The sequence below is a fragment of the Nannospalax galili genome, unplaced genomic scaffold (genome assembly GCF_000622305.1).
Source record: "Nannospalax galili isolate Female #2095 unplaced genomic scaffold, S.galili_v1.0 scaffold443, whole genome shotgun sequence".
In the NCBI taxonomy this organism is placed as follows: Eukaryota; Metazoa; Chordata; class Mammalia; order Rodentia; family Spalacidae; genus Nannospalax; species Nannospalax galili.
The window spans coordinates 69,030-86,296 of NW_008352479.1; the positions used below are offsets into that span (position 1 = coordinate 69,030).

The 17,267-nt window shown below is 47.1% G+C and overlaps 1 protein-coding gene and 1 pseudogene across 1 annotated transcript in view; both read left to right on the forward strand.

Annotated features, from left to right (window-relative positions):
• Positions 1 to 10,455, forward strand: part of LOC103747174 (collagen alpha-6(VI) chain-like) — a 28,988-nt gene extending 18,533 nt beyond the window's left edge. The window contains 1 exon segment of the mRNA XM_008849511.1: positions 10,409 to 10,455. Within this exon segment, the coding sequence (XP_008847733.1) occupies positions 10,409 to 10,455 (47 nt within the window).
• Positions 10,456 to 12,640: 2,185 nt separating this feature from the next.
• Positions 12,641 to 13,669, forward strand: LOC103747115 (annotated as a pseudogene).
• Positions 13,670 to 17,267: the final 3,598 nt, after the last annotated feature.

The window sequence follows — 17,267 nt, forward strand, 5'->3', positions numbered from 1 at the left end:
ACAAGGTTACTTGGAAATGTCTACAGACTGGCGGACTCCATGTATCCGCTGATAAAATACAGACTATTTCTCCCTTTAAAATTCTGGGAACCATGCTTTCTTTGGAAGGAGTAAGTCCTTTAAAACCACAACTGGCTGTCAAGCCCATCGTAACCCTGACAGAGCTACAAAAATTATTAGGAGAAATTAATTGGCTACGAGCCTGGATGCCTATTCCCACTGAGACTTTAAGTCCACTGTTTCAGTTGCTAGTAGGCAAACAGCCTTCAGAACTAATTCACCTTGCTCCTTAACACCTGGACATCTTATATGAGGTCCAGGATGCCCTGGACCGAGCCCAACTTGCCCAGTACATGCCTAGTAAAGATCTTGAGTTATGGGTGCTCCCTGGTGAGACCCTGATGACATCCGTCCTTACACAGGATGGGAAGCCCCTTCAATGGGTACATGCCTCTCTTGGAGGAATACCATGGGTTTATACACCCATGGATCAATTAGCTGACCTGATTGAGAAAGGGCATGATGTAGCTCTGAGACATTATGGCATAAACCCTCTTAAAATTGTTATCCCTTATCGGCTTAGGGATTTTGAATGGCTCTGCAGAAATAATAACCAAGTGGCCATAGCCTTGGAAGGGTTCCTGGGAAATTTGGACTGTCATTATGGCCCTCATAAATGGGTGACCTCCTTTCATGCCCTCTGTTGTGATGCCCCCTGGCTCTTTGTCAAGGAGCTATTAGTAAAAGCCTATAATGTTTTCACTGACGGGGGCAGATTTGGAGCTGCAGTGATAGTATACCCAGGGGCAGATGAGAAACCAAAAAGATATGTCCACACTTGTGATGGCTCAGCTCAATTCAAGGAACTCATGGCCATTGCTTTAGCATTAACAAAGATAAGTGAGCCCATGAATTTGTTTTCTGACAGTCTGTATGTAGTCAATATTCTTCCAGGGCTATTAGGTTCTCATATCCAGTTGGATGGGAACCCCATTACTCCCTTGATGATTCAGACTCGTACGCTCCTTAGAGAGAGAGAAGCCCCTATCTTCTTACAGCATCTTGGGGACACCAAGGATTGCCTGGGCTTTTATCCCAAGGCAATGCAAAGGCAGACAAAGTGGCTTCCATCCAGGTCCTGTCAGCAGGCCTGAATGAAGCCCAGGGGTTACATAACCTCACTCATGTAAATTGGCGGGGACTCCATAAGTGGTTTCCTCAAGTTCCCATCAAGGATCTAAAGAAGATTGTACGTACCTGTAAGTCTTGTCAACCCTTTCTACAGGTACCGCCTCTACAACAGCCAGGGGTAAACCCCAGGGGACTCGATCCCAATTCCTTATGGCAAACAGATGTCACACACTATGCTCCTTTTGGAAAGCTTAAGTATATTTTTGTATCCATTGACACATTCTCACATGCCTGTTGGGCTACTGCTCATACAGGAGAGAAGTCTAAACATGCTCAGTCTCATTTTCTCCAGTGCTTTGCTATGTTGGGATTGCCCCAAAGAATTAAAACTGATAATGGACCATGTTTTGTGAGTAAAAATTTACAAGGAGTAAAAATTTAATTTCTTTTCACTTTGGGGAATTCAACACAATACAGGAATTCCCTACAATCCCCAAAGTCAAGCCATTATAGAATGCAACCATCAAAACCTAAACATTCAATTACAAAAACAAAAAAGGGGGAATAGGCCCCCACCAGCAGTTAGGTATGGCCTTATGCACTATTAATATTCTTAATTTTCCAAAAAATCAGTTGGAATCCTGGTTTCAGAAGCATTGGGGATGACAAGAGCAGAGACCTGAGGTACTGGTAAGATGGAAAGACCCCATCACCAGGCAATGGAAAGACCAGATCCATTGCTAACCATGGGTCAAGGCTTTGGGTGTGTCTACCCTACAGGAGATTCAAACCCCATATGGGTGCCTGTGAAAAGCCTTAAGTGGGTAGGCCAGGATCCGACTGACTAGCATGATGGTCCATGGACAATAGTTCATGAGAAAAAATTCCTCTATTTGTATCCATCTGAAGTGAAGGACCCAGTTCCTTGACTTCATTACAGCCTCTTTTCGACAACTGGCTGATTGGCTAACAGGTACATGGTCTCAGAAGTATTTCAACTTGTCCTATGCCATGACTTGCTTTGTTTCTCTTGATAATGCTTATCTTTTTTTTTTTGACAGAGGACCCTTGGAACTGCCACAGCCCACCTCCTCATGATCACGGACTTCCCTAGGACCCCCTCCAGTTGCCCACGCTTGGCTAACCGAGTTAGGCAGAGACTAAGACTGTCACGGGCTGGCATTACCCACGTGGCTGCCCTTAATCATGATGTATTTTTAGCCAAGGACGGGTAAGATGTCCCATGACAAGTACTCTTAAGACAGGACATGCACATGGCCAGGTACATGATCCAATGATGGGCAAGGCTTGATCAGAGGTGACACAACCATGTAAGGCATGTGCATAAACTAACCCTGCCTCAAGGTTCCAGTTTTCAGGGCAGAGACTGGGAGGACAAGCACCGGGAGAAGTTTGGGAACTTGACTTCATGGAAATGACAGATGGACAGTATGGCTATGTGGGGACATAAAGGCCCCACCTTGCATAGGTCCGAAAGGAAGTTACTGGGGGCGTGGCCTGGCTTGCTTTGAAAGTCTGAAGAATACTTCTGCACTGCTGAGGAGTGCATGATCAGTGCATGACCATCCTTAGGGTACGCCCTCAGCGAGGGAGGGGGGAGTTCCAGGTGCCTTTATAAGCTTTGGAACACTTGTAATAAATGAATCCCTGCTTGACTAGGCTCCCCGTTGCGTCTGAGTGTCCCTGGATAATGGGGGCGGCATGGGCTGGCGAATGGCATGCTTACTCATCCCCAATCCTCACCTCGCCGGGGGTTGCAAGTTCAAGTCCTCGGCACATTAGGCCCCAGGACACCACCTAGCACTGACTATAAGGTTTCCCTGTCCACAGGCAACTTGCTTCAGCATGGTGTGGGAGACATCATGGTGCAGATCACTCAGTTTCTGAGGTAATCCTTACTCTGAGTTGTCCATTGTGACTGGTGGGGATCCTGGCACTGGAGATGGATCTGTGCATACTGACAGATCAAGCTGCAATAAGCTATTGAGGCAACTAGAATGCTTTGAACTGTACACTTACAAGCATAACCTTCCCCCTACTTTGAGGAGGTGAGTTATAGGGCCCACAGAGCAGAGCTTCTCTGTTGATTGACTTTTAACCAAAGTTAATTTATTGTGTAAGTTTTCAAAGCGTGGACTCTGCATGTTAAATTAACAATCACATAACCACAGTGAGCAGTAGCTTTGCTTTCATTCCTAACTGAGCAACCTGAGAAGTCCAGGCTCATCTAATCATCAGAGGCTTGGGTTTGGGGAGGCAGCCAATAGCAGAGGGAAAGCCCAAGAGGACCCTGGTAATCTTGCCCCTCCCTACTAGAGAAAAGCGGTCTAATTACCTCCATGTGCAGTTTAAAGACCCCCCCCCCGTTTGTCCTTCTTGCTGCATGGACCAAAAATAATAACACTGGTCAGTGGCAGAACAGGGAAGAGGCAAACCCTGTACAATTGGGAGAGGGCCCACTGGTTGGAGTTCAAGGTCACCGACCTTGACTTCAACCAGTCTGTCTGCCTGCCACCCTCCCCACTCTGCCTATTCTCTCCCCATGGAGGGCTGTCCCTGCCTCTTCTCCCTGTCCTGACTAAACCCTACCCAAGCACATGCTCACTCTTTGGGCTCAGCATCCCCAAGCTCTCAGGCTTCAAATGAGTGACCTTTCTGTCTAATAAGTAGCTATTTCCCTCTTGTGATGAGACTTTGTATCTGGCCCTGCAGTTTTCTTCTTTCTCTGTGCTGGTTGGGCATGTGCTGAGGCACCATACTGAATCTTAGCCTCTCTCCAGGAATACCTCATGCTCAGTAGCTATTTGGTGAAAACTTGATGGATTTTGTCAAGAGTCATAACTGAAGTTAGGTAACTAGAGAATTCAGGAGGAATACCACAGGCCTAGGGAGCTATGTTTCTAAGGGTCTCTCCAGAGACTGGCTTGGGACCCCAGCTCAGAGGTTCCCCAGCCCAGTTTCACAGCAGAACCACTCTTATCCTGATGTGTTCACTCCCCAAGAAGTGTTCCAGGCAAGGGTCTGAACATGTCCCCAGGACTTTATAATATTTCTTGGCCATGACATGTTAACCTTGGAGGACAGCTCCAGTAGCTTGCAATAGTAAGCCCAGAGAGCACCCAGAGCAAAGGGTATAAGGACAAACATGCCAAATGGAGAGACACTCCACTGATGAGACTTGTTGGATGGAGACATGAGTACTAAACATTGTTTACCAGAAAAACTGAAGGGTGAAGGTGAATAGTAGCCCATCCTTAAGACACAGTTTTGGTTCTAGTGGACTGTTACAACAACTTGTCTGTCCTTTGGGACCACAGTGATATCTAATTTTCATTTTTCAGTCCTGAGATGCTGAGGAAGAATATGTAGGGCCCAAACAGGGTTCCCTGACTGGATAGAGGAGAATCATGGGGTGGAACAGCATGTACTTAAGGACCCTGGGTACCAAGTGACTGCAAAGACAGGTCTGCCCAGTAACCTTGTCATGCACCTGCTCTGCTGCCTCTCATTGTCCCTCTCATCTGTGTACACTTTGCTGGGGCTGTCGTGAGTCTGGGAGCCTCATGGGCCCTACTTTCTACAAGACCGTGATAGGGCTGGGCCTGACTGCCATCTCCCTTCTATTTCAGTGGTATCCCAGAGACTGTGCCTTTGTCCATGGTCAATAGACAGTGCTCATCGGGCTGCAGGCAGTGGTCAACATAGCTGGTAAGTTATGACTGCTGAGTCCCCATGGCTGTAGCCTGGTCCTGGTCCTGAATCCCTGCAGTTCAGTGATCAAAGTTGCTGTGTACTGGGCCAGCAGTAAGCATTTCTTAAAGGTCTCTCACCACAGAGGGTCTCTCAGCCCCAAGTCTTTTGGGGTGTTTGTAGGTCTTCTGTCTTGAGGCATCAATGAATGTACCTAGACGGGAGTGGCTGTGCTGCTCCCAGGAGAGACCCACTCTGGCCAAGGATGGTTATGAAGTGTTTTTGTTGTGGTGGCATTTAAAATGGCTCTTTTAACACTGGAATGGCCTGTGGGTAAGAATTTCTTCTTGCTGGACCTTATTAACCAAAGCAGCAATCAAACCAATCTTCCTCTCCTTGTTCTAAGGAGCTATGAGTCAGGATTCTCCCTACTCCCTGAGGCAGCTGGCTGAGCTGGCTCCCACGGATACAGCCTAGGCATAGTACAGGCTCTAGATGCTCAGGGACTGTCTCAGTCTCAGCACCAGACAGGAGGTCATGGTTGGTCTCTAAGCTTTCCTTCCTGTAAATCTGCCAGGTTGGAAAATGTGGGCAAGTGTGATAGGAGACTGTAATGCTTGGACTGACTTTTGTGTTCTCTATTCATTCTCAATGTTGCTGAGAGAGAAGTGGCAGTCTGGGTTCCTTCAAACCAAATAGTCCCCTACTATAGAACTGTTTGCTCATTCCCCTAGACATGCTCCCCTACCCTGTTACTAAGGGGGAAAGTCCAGCCGACTTACTGCCTTCTGAGGGACACGACACATTCAGATCTCTGGTAACCTGCTCACTGTCACATCTATCCAAACTACCCATCCATCTTTGCCTGTAGACAGTGGAACTGTAGAACACTAAAGCCCAGGCTGGAGGCCTCTTCTGCCTGACAGGCTCTGGGGCCAGCAGCCTGGGTTATGAGAGGTTTCTGCTGCCTCTAAGATCCTTTCTAGAGTGTTTCTTGACAGGAAACTGATCTCTTGCTCATCTCTAGCCAGGTCCTGTCCTGCACTGGGTTGTCCTGTTCCATGTCTCAGTAAAAGAACAGCCATAGTCTATCTTCACTGTTTGTAGTAAGCAAGGGCCACGGCCTGTCTGCCCTTTTCTGTCTCTTGTGCTCCTCTCCTACTGGGGGCAGTATGTATGGTGGGATGAAGAAAAGGACTATTCCCAAGCAGGTTGAGAATCCTGTTGGTGGATGCAAAGCATCTGGGCCTCGCAGATGCCCATATCACACTCTGTCCATTCCCCCAGCCTTGTCCAAGGCCCCTTAGTTGAGAGTAATCTCTGGAGCTTAGTTGGGAGTCCATGTTGAGTGACAGTCTACAACTTCCACACCTCTCAGGAACTCTCACCACCATCTGGAAAGGAGACACATGCCTCAGTTCTGTGGGATTTATGAGTGGCAGATCCAGCCTGAAAGTGGCCAACACCATTCATTGGTTTGGGGCCTGAACTGCACAAGAGTAGAGAAAGCTGAGTCCTCAGCATGCATGCATTCCTTTCTCTCTGTTCTTGACTGTGGATGTGATGGGACTGGCTGTTTCACCTTCCTGCCTTGACTTACCTGCAGTGATGAGCTGTAACCTGGACTTGTGAGCAAAAATAAACCTTTCCTCCCCTAAGTTGCTTTTTGTCAGGGTGTTTTCATCACAGCAACAAAAATAAACCTAACACAAAACATGGTCTCTGGTGCTACAGTACAGGTGCAGGTTAGCTGCTGGGTCACTCCCTATGGACCACACTCAGAAAGGGTCACCACAGATACAAGGTCATCATGTGTCTCTGGGGAATAGGGTCCTCATGGATGAGGGTTGCAGAGGATGTAGTTAGTATATGTGTGTTAGGTCACTATCATCTGCATAGCAATTCAATGACATGGTTTCTGTGGTTGAGTGGCTGACTCTATGTGTAGAGGTATGCCTGTTGGGTGCCTCTGATGCAAGGCCTTGACTGACACCATTGCCCTAGAAGGGGCTCCCACATCCTAGGAGCTGCTCCAGGCACTCAACATATTTTCTCAAATCAGCAGACCTGCTCCTTAACCCTAGGTCACATTGAATTCTTCAGCTAGCAGCTGGCACCAAGTGCTGAGGAGCCCCAGGACTGGGGAGGCATCACACATCTCACAGGGTTGCAGACCTTTTCGTCTAACACAGTCTTCACAATACAGTTTTCTGTGCATGTGGAGGAAGTTGGTGTGGCCAGGCAGTCCCAGTCCTGTAGGCAGTGTCCAGAAAGTTTATGGCAGTTCTAGATTCCAGCTGACAACTGCTTGGGGAGACCCTGAAAGTTTGACTCCTGCTGTCCTGCACTGAGGAGAAAGGAGGACATGTAGTGGGTGTAGTTAGCCCATGTGTTATCCCTCAGGATTCCATTTTCCCCCAGGCCGGCCCTGTCACCAGCAATACAAGACAGAGAGACCAGAGGCTGGGAGAACTGGAGTGCCAGGTGGTTCCAGGCCTGGGATCCAGCTTACATGCTGTCTTACTTAGCACACCAGGGAGTACCAGCCAAGTTGGAGGACATGATGGTCCCATCAGCATGGCCCAATAGCTCTGGAAGCCCTGAGGCTCATCAGTAATCCTGCTGGCCCCCAAGTCCGTGCAGCAAGTGTAGAGATGCAAGCAAATTCATGCTATCATGCAAGGCTGCCACCAGGGGTGTTTGTGACTTGCAGACGAACTGACCTTGTTCACTTTGACAATATCTTCTCTGGGGTCATGGACTGCTAAACACAGCTGCCCTTGAATGCACGCTTCTGAACAATGCAGGACAGCAACATAGTCCACTCAAGAGTTAGTGAGCATCAAGCCAGAGGGAGTTTGTGGGTGTGCACATTGACAGTCCAGGAAGGTATCATTAGCCCTTGCTGCCAACTCTACCAGCTTCCTTCTCGTGGAACATCGTGCTCTGCTTCCAGGTGGGTTAGTCTTCTCAACCCTTCTCTCTCCTCACTCCCAGATGAAGAAAGCCAAAGCCCCAAACCCTAGGGCACAACACAGACTCACCAAGCCAAGGTAGAACCACCATCCTTGAAGGAAAACTTCAGCTTGGCCAGGCCCTCCATGGTAGGTCATGGTTCTCCTCTTTTTGGTCCCTGTATTGCTTTCTTCTCTCCTTGCTGTGCCAAAATACCTGATGGAAACAACTCAAAGAAGGAAAGGTTGGACTCACAAGTTGAGGGTACAGTCCATCATGGTGGGGAAGGCTTGGCAGCAGGAGTACGAAGCAACTGATGACATGTACCCACAGTCAGGAAGCAGAGGGAGACGAATGCTGCGGCTCAGCTTGTTTTCTCTGTTTTATTCAGTCTAGAATCCTAGCCCATGGAGTGGTGCACTCACATTCAAGATGGGTCGTCTCACTTCCATTAACCTAATCTAGAAACTCTCTCACAGACATGTGTGGGAGTTTGTTTCCATGACGATTCTAGATCCTATCAAGTTGACAGTCAAGATTAAGCATTACAGTCCCTTTGCTAGGGAGGATAGTGGTGGTCATAAGCAAAATATCAGAACAGTCCTGTGCTGGGCTCTTGCTGCCTTACTAGCACTGTGGACAGGAAGACTTGGGCACTTCCAGTACCCCTTTCTGTCTGTCCCCAGCCATTGTCAATTCAGGAGACTTGCTACCTCAGGCCTTGAAATTCAGGAAGCTGCCCTAGGAGACTGCCTTATAAGCCATGCTTACAGTGGGAGTCACACCCCAAGCCTTATTCATCCACCTTTGTGGTCAACCTCACATGCCCAGACCATGGCCTATACCATCCTCAAAGGAAAATTTGGAGAATGGGGCTGGCTCAACCAGCCACAGTCTTTTATCCGTGCTTGGTTGACACCTACACCAATGCTGAAAACACAGCTTCACCTGTACCTCTGTTTCTACAAATTTGAAGTTGATACATACTAAACTCCTTCATACCTTTTCATACTCAAACAGCATCAAGACACAAGGCATTTAGAGGAAAACATAAACATGTGCAAAATGCAAACACTCATGGGCATCACCATGGGCAGGAATGTGAAGCGTCTATCAAATATGCCAACCTGAACTCAAAGGCTAAAAATCTGCATAGAGAGGCCTACCTGGCAAAGACATCACCACTCCCTATGCTGTCACCTGTCTGCATGGCTGGACTGGCTGACCTAGCCAGCCACTGACCCAGGTTCTGAAGCTCTGAGTTTCTCTGATGACAGTCCTGCTTCTGGTTACTTCCCAATACCTAGGTGTCTTGGTTAGCTTTAACTGTCAACTTGACACGGCCAAAAGTCATCTGAGAAGTGAGTCTCAGTTGAGGAATTTCCTATATCAGACTGGCCTATAAGCCTGTCAGGGATTGTCTTGATTGTTAATTGGTATAGATGGCTTAGCCCTCTGTGGCTGATACCAGCCCTAGGCAGGTAGCCCTGAACCATGTAAGAAAGTTAGCTTAGTATAAGCTGGCCTGCAAGCTTGCTAGAAAGCAGCATCCTCCATGGTTCCTGCTGTGTAGTCTCTCTTGGCTGTGGAGTGAGTTCCTTGGTCAGGGGTAATGCTGTGTGGAATAGCAAGCAGTTTGCCTTCAACTCCCTTGAGTTCTAGTCTTGACTTCCTTAATGAAGGACTGTGATGTGGAATTCTAAGCTAAATAAACCCTCTCTTCCCCTAAGTTCCTTTTGGTCAGAGTGTTTTATCACAGTAGCAGAAAAACTAGAACACCAGATGTGCTCCATATGTTGGGAACACAGGCTCTAGTCTCTTTGCCCGCCTTCCATGCTTAAAGAACCACCAACCCACCATGGTTTGGCTCCTGCCACCTCCCATATTATGAAGCATAAGGCTCTCTGCCCAACTGTGTTCTCAGGCCAGTTCTACCTCAGACAAGCTCTAACTCAGATTGTCAGTGTGGCCTCAGAACTCACTCTCAGTCTTTTAAAAGTCCCATCCAAGGTGCACTCATTTCTACAGAGAGGAGAGTGTGATGGCATCCTGCCTCTGCCATGATACACCAAACTATTCACCTCATTCTCTGGGGGTTATCCTAGAACACAAACACCAAAGTGCATGGGCTCAACTCTAACACTATGCTTGAACCTCTTTGGGTTTAAGTCAGAGACAGGGATGCTGGTGCATGTCACAGGAACAATAGTGAGGATTCAGGTGTGAGTCACAGTCACCAGTGTGGCCAGGTCCTCAGAGGCTCACACACCAAAGACAGCCTCATTATGGGAGAATGACAGAACAGATAGTCCCAAGGGGCAGGAGATGCTGGGAGCACTAGTTGGCCACACTTGGTCGACTTCTCTGGTTTCTAGGCTTCCCTTGGAGACACAGGATGTGGACAAAGCCAGGGTCTTGCTCACGGAAAACCTGTCTTCTCACAGGAAGATTCCTCATTTAGGGGCATTAGCAGAGATGAGAGACCACAGACATGGCTTCACAGAAATGCTGGAGAGATGGAACAGATTCCTAGGCTGCCTCTCCCAGGGCCCAAGCCCTTCTCCTTCATGTTCAGGAATCTAAAGCTTTCCACGTCCTTTTCAACTTCTAGGCTTCCAAGTCTTCAGGGATGGCTACCACCATCTTCCCTGTGACTGAGCACCACAGAGGGGGTGGAGTAGTATCCTAGTTAGATTTCTATTGCTGTAATAAAATACTCTGACCAGCCTGGTGTGGTGGTGTATGTCTTTAATCCCAGTACTCTGGAGGCAGAGGCAGGCAAACCTTTGTGAGATTGGGGCCAGTCTGATCTACACAGTGAAGTTCCAGGCCAGTCAGGGCTATAAGGAGACCCTGTCTTAAAAAAAGCCACCAAAACAAAACAAAACATCCCAGTCAAAAACAACTTGGGGAGGAAAGGGTTTATTTCATCTTATTCTTCCAAGTGACAGTCTGTCACCGAGAGATGCCAAGGCAGGAACTTAAGCAGAACAGGAACCTGGAGGCAGGAACGGAAGCACAGACCATGGAAGAAGGTTGCTTACTAGCTTGCTCCTCTGACCTGTGCTCAGTCTGCCTTCCTATACAACCCAGGCCCACATGCCCAGAGGTGGCACCACCAACAGTGGGCTGGGCCCGCCCACATCCCTCAACAATTAAGAAAATGCCAGTCGTGGTGGTGCACGCCTTTAATCCCAGCATTCGGGAGGCAGAAGCAGGTGGATCTCTGTGAGTTCAAGGCCAGCCTGGTCTACATAGCGAGTTCCAGGACAGCTGGGGCTACCTACAGGGAGAGCCTGTCTCAAAAAAAGACAAAAAAAAAAGAAAAAGAAAAAAAAAAAAAGAAAATGCCTTACAGACATGGCCACAGGTCAAACCCATAGAGGAAATTCCTCAAATAAGGTTTCCTCTTCCCAAGTGTGTCAAGTTGACAACCAAGGCTACCTGGCACAAATAGCACGGGCAGTCTTTGGATACCCAAGGGCTCAGAGAGGACTCGGGGGGTCTCAGGAAAGGGAAGTCAAGGGAAGCATGAAGTTTGATGTCCTGTCCCTGTGGAACACATGACACTCAAAGGAGGGAGGACTAGGTTTGGCATTGCCAGTTACAGAGATGGAAAGCTCCCTGTCTCTCTCCAGGACAGGTAGAATGCTGAGCAGCACATACACAGGCATCTTCTGATGAGCACTTACTCCACAGGGATGAAACAGCCTCTGGCTTTCTCATTCTCCAGCACACATCAAGTAATGTTTCAAGGTTCAAGTTTCAGAGATTCAGACATGGTCCATGGTCCATGCTTCAGTTCCCATCTCCAGGTTCCTGCTCCTGCCTTGGCTTCTCTCAGTGACTGACTATCACTTGGAAGAGTAAGATACAGTAAACCCTTTCTTCCTCGAGTTGTTTTTTGTCAGAGTGTTTTGTTTTGTTTTTGTGGTTTTTTGAGCCCCAGATGGCCTGGAACTCATTACGTAGACCAGGCTGACCTGGATCTCATCCAGAAGAGGAGGAAAAGAAGGGTCAGGGGAGCTGAAAGATATTTGACAAGTTTTCACAAGTAGTGAGGGAGCCCTCAGGGAGTATGGTGGGCTGTCTGTGAGGTTCCCAAGAGAGTGTCCATTGAGGTAGAACTGAGACTTCAGGGTAACTGAACCCTATCTCTCCCTCTAGCTGGGAACACAGCATTACATCACACACATTTCCAGGGCCCAGGGCCTGCTATCTGGTACACTGCTGAGCTGGGCAATGGCAGCTCCCAAGGAAAGCCTTCCAATACAGGACACGTGTCTAATAAGCTAGGCACAGGCCTCAGCATCACTGAAGTCACAGGAGGTAGAGAGATAGTCTTATAAAGCAAGCACAAAACTCACATCAAAGAGAGACCAGACCAAATAGACAGGGATGGCTGAGAAGAAAGACAGGTGGTTATTGTGGGCTGTGAGGAGTCGTAAGGACTCAGAATAGCAGACCATCTTGACTGAGTACTTTCCTGCCCTCATCACTGCTTTGAATGCCAGGTCTGAACAGGTCCAGTGGTTGAGACCCATGTAATCCTCTCATATACATCAACAAACCCGAGGCACCTGAAGTCTGAGTGGGGAGAAAGTTTTCCAGAATTATCCATTCCAGACCTCAATTATGAGGTCTTGAGTGAGCCGTACTCACAAAGGCTAGAGAACAATCAGGTTGTAATGTGGCTGCCCACAAGGTGGAGGCCCTTAAAATCCACCACCATGAACTTTCATCCTGGGTTATTGGGGTGTGCAGTGCTTTGGCGCTGCTGGCGGGGTGAGGCTGCTTCTGCAGAGCTGGAGAGCCACACTGGGGTTTAAATTCTTGCAGCAGGATGGACATTCTTAAGTTAGAGATTCTTCTCAAGTGGAAGCTGGTGGAGGACAGGAAACTGTGGAGGAAAATAAAAAATATTTCAAGAGAAGTGAACTTGCAAAAAAAGAAGAGGAAGCATATTTTGAAAGCTGTGGTTATAAGATACAGCCAAAAGAGGAGGACCAGAAACCACTAACTTCATCAAATCCAGTACTAGAACTTGAACTAGCAGAAGAGAAACTACCCATGACTCTTTCTAGGCAAGAGGTTATCAGAAGATTGAGAGAAGGAGGAGAACCAATTAGATTATTTGGAGAAACTGATTATGACGCTTTCCAACGTTTATGAAAAATAGAAATTTTTACACCAGAAGTTAACAAGGGCTTGAGGAATGATCTCAAAGCAGCTTTGGATGAAATTGACCAGCGGTACCTGAATGAAATTATGGGTGGTCAGGAACCTGGAGAGGAGGACACACAGAATGACTTGAAAGTTCATGAAGAAAACACCACCACTGAAGAGTTAGAGGCACTGGGAGAGTCTCTAGGGAAGGGTGACAATCATAAGGATATGGACATCATCACCAAATTCCTGAAGTTTCTTCTTGGTGTTTGGGCTAAAGAATTGAATGCCAGAGAAGATTGTGTGAAGCGCAGTGTACAGGGCAAACTGAGCAGTGCTACTCTGAAGCAGACTGAGTCTTACCTCAGACCACTTTTCAGAAAGCTCTGGAAAAGGAATCTTCCTGCTGATAGTAAAGAATCAATAACAAATATTATTAAATTCATGTCACAGAGAGAATATGTAAAGGCAAATGATGCTTACCTTCAGATGGCCATTGGAAATGCTCCCTGGCCCATTGGGGTCACTATGGTTGGCATTCATGCCAGAACTGGCAGGGAAAAGATTTTTTCTAAACATGTTGCACATGTTTTAAATGACGAAACTCAGTGGAAATATATTCAGGGACTGAAGAGGTTAACGACAATTTGGCAGAAACACTTCCCTACAGATCCATCAAAATGTGTGAAGTATAATGCACTATGAGGTCTGCAGTGTGTACACAAGAAACTCAAGGAATAGCATATGGACTTCTGGCAGTACCAACAGGAATAAAGAGAAGAACACTGTATCTCTACCTGGTGCAATTCTTGATTGGTTTTTAAGAACTGTTAGCTTTCATATGGTATCTCACTGAAAACTGTCTTTTGTTTCTTGCTTTCATTTTAAGCCATTGAAAAATTAAATATGTTATCCACAATTTAAATGTGTAGACAACAACAGAAAGGGGTTTAAAATGACCCTTTCCCATGAGACACAAATGTGTTAGATAATTAGAAACATTTGAGGGTGAATTTAATCTTTATGTAAAATATAGTGATTTGCACATTTTCTTTTATGTGGTATAGAAAATATTTTTTATATTTCAACAAAAATATGGGACCATTGAATGAAACCTATAATTTTTAAATGTTTCTGGTCTTTTGCCATCTTGCAATAAAATATGAATATTAAAAAAATCTACCACCACAGACAGTCCTTACCCTTTTTGAGATAAGAAGCCTCTGAAGAACTCATGGAGCTTCAGCCCTTCTCCTCAGCCCACAGTAAGAGAGGAACATGAGAGATTGAGAGGCAGCAAAGGGCAAGCTGGCCATGACTCTGACTACCACAGTCCTTGTTTGTGGACTATGGCTTTCTTCCTACTGAGACATAGGTCAGACAACCCATTGCAGGCCAGCCAGGACCTGGACAGAGATCAACAATGCTTCCTGTCAAGAAATGCTCTACGGGGATCTGGAGAGATGACTCAGCAGTTAAGAGCACTGGCTGCTCCTGCAGAGGACCTGGGTTTGTTTCCCAGTACCCACATGGCAGCTAACAACCATCCATAACTTCAATCCCATGGGATTTGATGCCCTCTTCTGACCTCTGTGGACATTGAACAACACGGGTGCACTTACATACATGCACACAATACACTCATATACATAAAATAAGAATAATAAAATAAAATGCTCTACAGAGGATCTGAGAGGCAGTTAGAGCCCAGGCTGCTGGCTCTGGAGCCTGCCAAGGTTTCTCTCAGCTGCTCTCCAGCAGCAGAGTCCCCCAACCTGGGCTCTATCATTCCACCAATCCCTGGAGCCACTGTCAAGTACAATTTCTGCAGCTCCATTGCCTGTAGGCAAAGATGGAAGGGCAATCTGGGTGGAAGAGACACTGAAGAGATCATCACAGACTGGACCATGTCTCCTAGAAGCCAGTCATCAACTGGAAGCTTGTGCCTGTGCATCATGGTAGACATGAGGAACAGATAGTCTAGTAAAATGAGAAGTTATGTAGTAGGGAACCACCACTGATGTGAGGGAACCCAAACTATCACTTCTCTCTTGGCAGCTTCATGAATCAGCCAAGGACACAAGGGGCTGTATTTTCCTAACTCCATTGACCAACTAGCCTGGCAGATTTCCAGGAAATAAAGCTTAGGGGCCAACTGTTCTCTGATCTGACTAGTGTGGAAATGTCATCCATTCCTGATCAGTGACAGCATGGGGGCCATGGCCAGACTGCATTTATGGGAACCCTTCTCCCAGTCAGCCATCTCAAAGGACCAGGGAGAATATTGAAGTCATAGCTCCTCAGAAGTGAGGAGAGGAAAATTAGTTGGATTGTCACCATTGGTCAATAAGCTCCAGTAGGAAGAAATTCTTACGCACAGGTCACATCAGTGTCATAAAACCCACTTCTGATGCCACCTGCAATCAAAGCATTTCATAACCATCCTTGGACACAGAGTATCTATTCTAATGTCCCTTATTTTAAGGGGCAAAGGGGATCTCCAGGCTCTCATACTGTGTTTACCTCTATAAACTGCTGGGACTACTTTCCCAATGTAACCTTGGGAACATTATATAGCCAGGATTACACGGCCCTGAGGAGATTTCCAGGCTTTCATTTTATTATTATTTTTTTTATGCGTATGAGTGTATTGCCTGCATGTATGTGAGTGCGCCCGTGTCGTGCAATGCCACGGAGGTCAGAAGAAAACTTCAGATTCCCCTGGAATGGAGTTAAGGACAGTTCTTAGCCGCCATGTGGGTGCTGGGAATCGAACCCGGGTTCTCTGTAATAGCAGTCTGTGCTCTTAACCACTGAGCCATCTCTCCAGCCCCTCAGGATTTCTTAAAATCCTCAGAATCTCAGGGAGTGAACCCATTAGGAACACCCCAGTGCCCAGGACAGGTCTCCCAGAGACCCTCGGGTGGATGAGTTCAAGTAAGGCCCCATCTGGAGCCCTAATCCTCTAGGAACTAGTTACCACCGTCTACTGACTCCACTTCTTTCATCAAATAGCTACTGAGAAGAAAGCACCACCTGGGAGAGGCTGAGGTGCTGACAATACTGTGTCTCATTGATGCTCATCCAATATACAGAGTGACTGAAACAGCAGAGCCAGACGACAAAGCCTCATCACAGGGAGGCACATGGCCACCCAAGGGACAGGAAGGTTGCTCATCTGAAGCCTGAGCGCTTGGGGAAGCTGAGCCCAAAGAGTGAGTATTTGGACAGGTTTTAGCTAAGACAAGGAGAGCAGGCGGGGCAGCCCTCCACAGGGACGCAGTAGGCAGAGAAGGGAAGGTAATAGGCAGACAGGCTGACTGAAGTCAAGTTGAAGGAGCAGGTGGGAGATGAGAGTACACCTAATCTGGAGAGAGACGGGGAGATCTTGAACCCCAGGCCAAGTCTGATCGTCTCCCAGCTCCTAGAGGTTTTGCCTCCTGTCCTGTTATGTCTCTGGCCAGTGTTATTATTTCTGATTCATGCATCAGGAAAGACGGAAGGCGGTGGGTCTTCAGTCTACACCTGGAGGCAATAGAACTACTTTCCAGTTTGAAACTCCAAGAATGCCAGGGTCCTCATGGACGCCCCCCTGCCTCTGCTGATCAGATGGGCACAGAGATGAAGGGTTGTATAACAAACAAAGAAAGGAAGCCATTGGTCAGCCTGCTAATGTGATTATTTACCTGACATATGAGGGCAGAGTCCACAGTTTCACAAGAAAAGCAACAAGTTGGCCTTGACTGAAAAAAATCAGGCTGCAGGGAAGCTTTGCTTTAGTCCCAAAGCCTTAGGTATCTTGGCTGTGGGTCAGATAACATACCTCCTCTAAGTAGGGGAAAGGTTGAACCACAAAAACAGATTCCTGAGGACTCTGGTTACCTCCGTGTCTCTCAGCATCTGGCATCCTACCTGAGCCTCTACCTCATACACGCTGAGTTCCCTGAGGCGAGGTTCATTCTTATCCTGTAACTGCTCCCCTTCTAGTTTCAGAACACGCATTAATATTTAGATTCTGCATGGGAGAGAAATCATGCAGTATTTGTCTTTTTGAGTATGGCTTATTTCAGTTAACATAATGGTCTCTAGCTGCATCCATTTTCCTGTAAATGTCATGATTTCATTTTTCTTTATGGTTGAATAAAATCCCATTCTGCACGTATACCATGGTCCTTATCTATGCCTCTGTCTATGGACATCTAGACTCGTTCCATTTCTTAGCCATTGTGAATAGGGCGGCAATCAACATGGATGTGCAGTGTCTCTTCCGTGTGCTGACCTAGAGTCTTTAGGGTGCATACCCA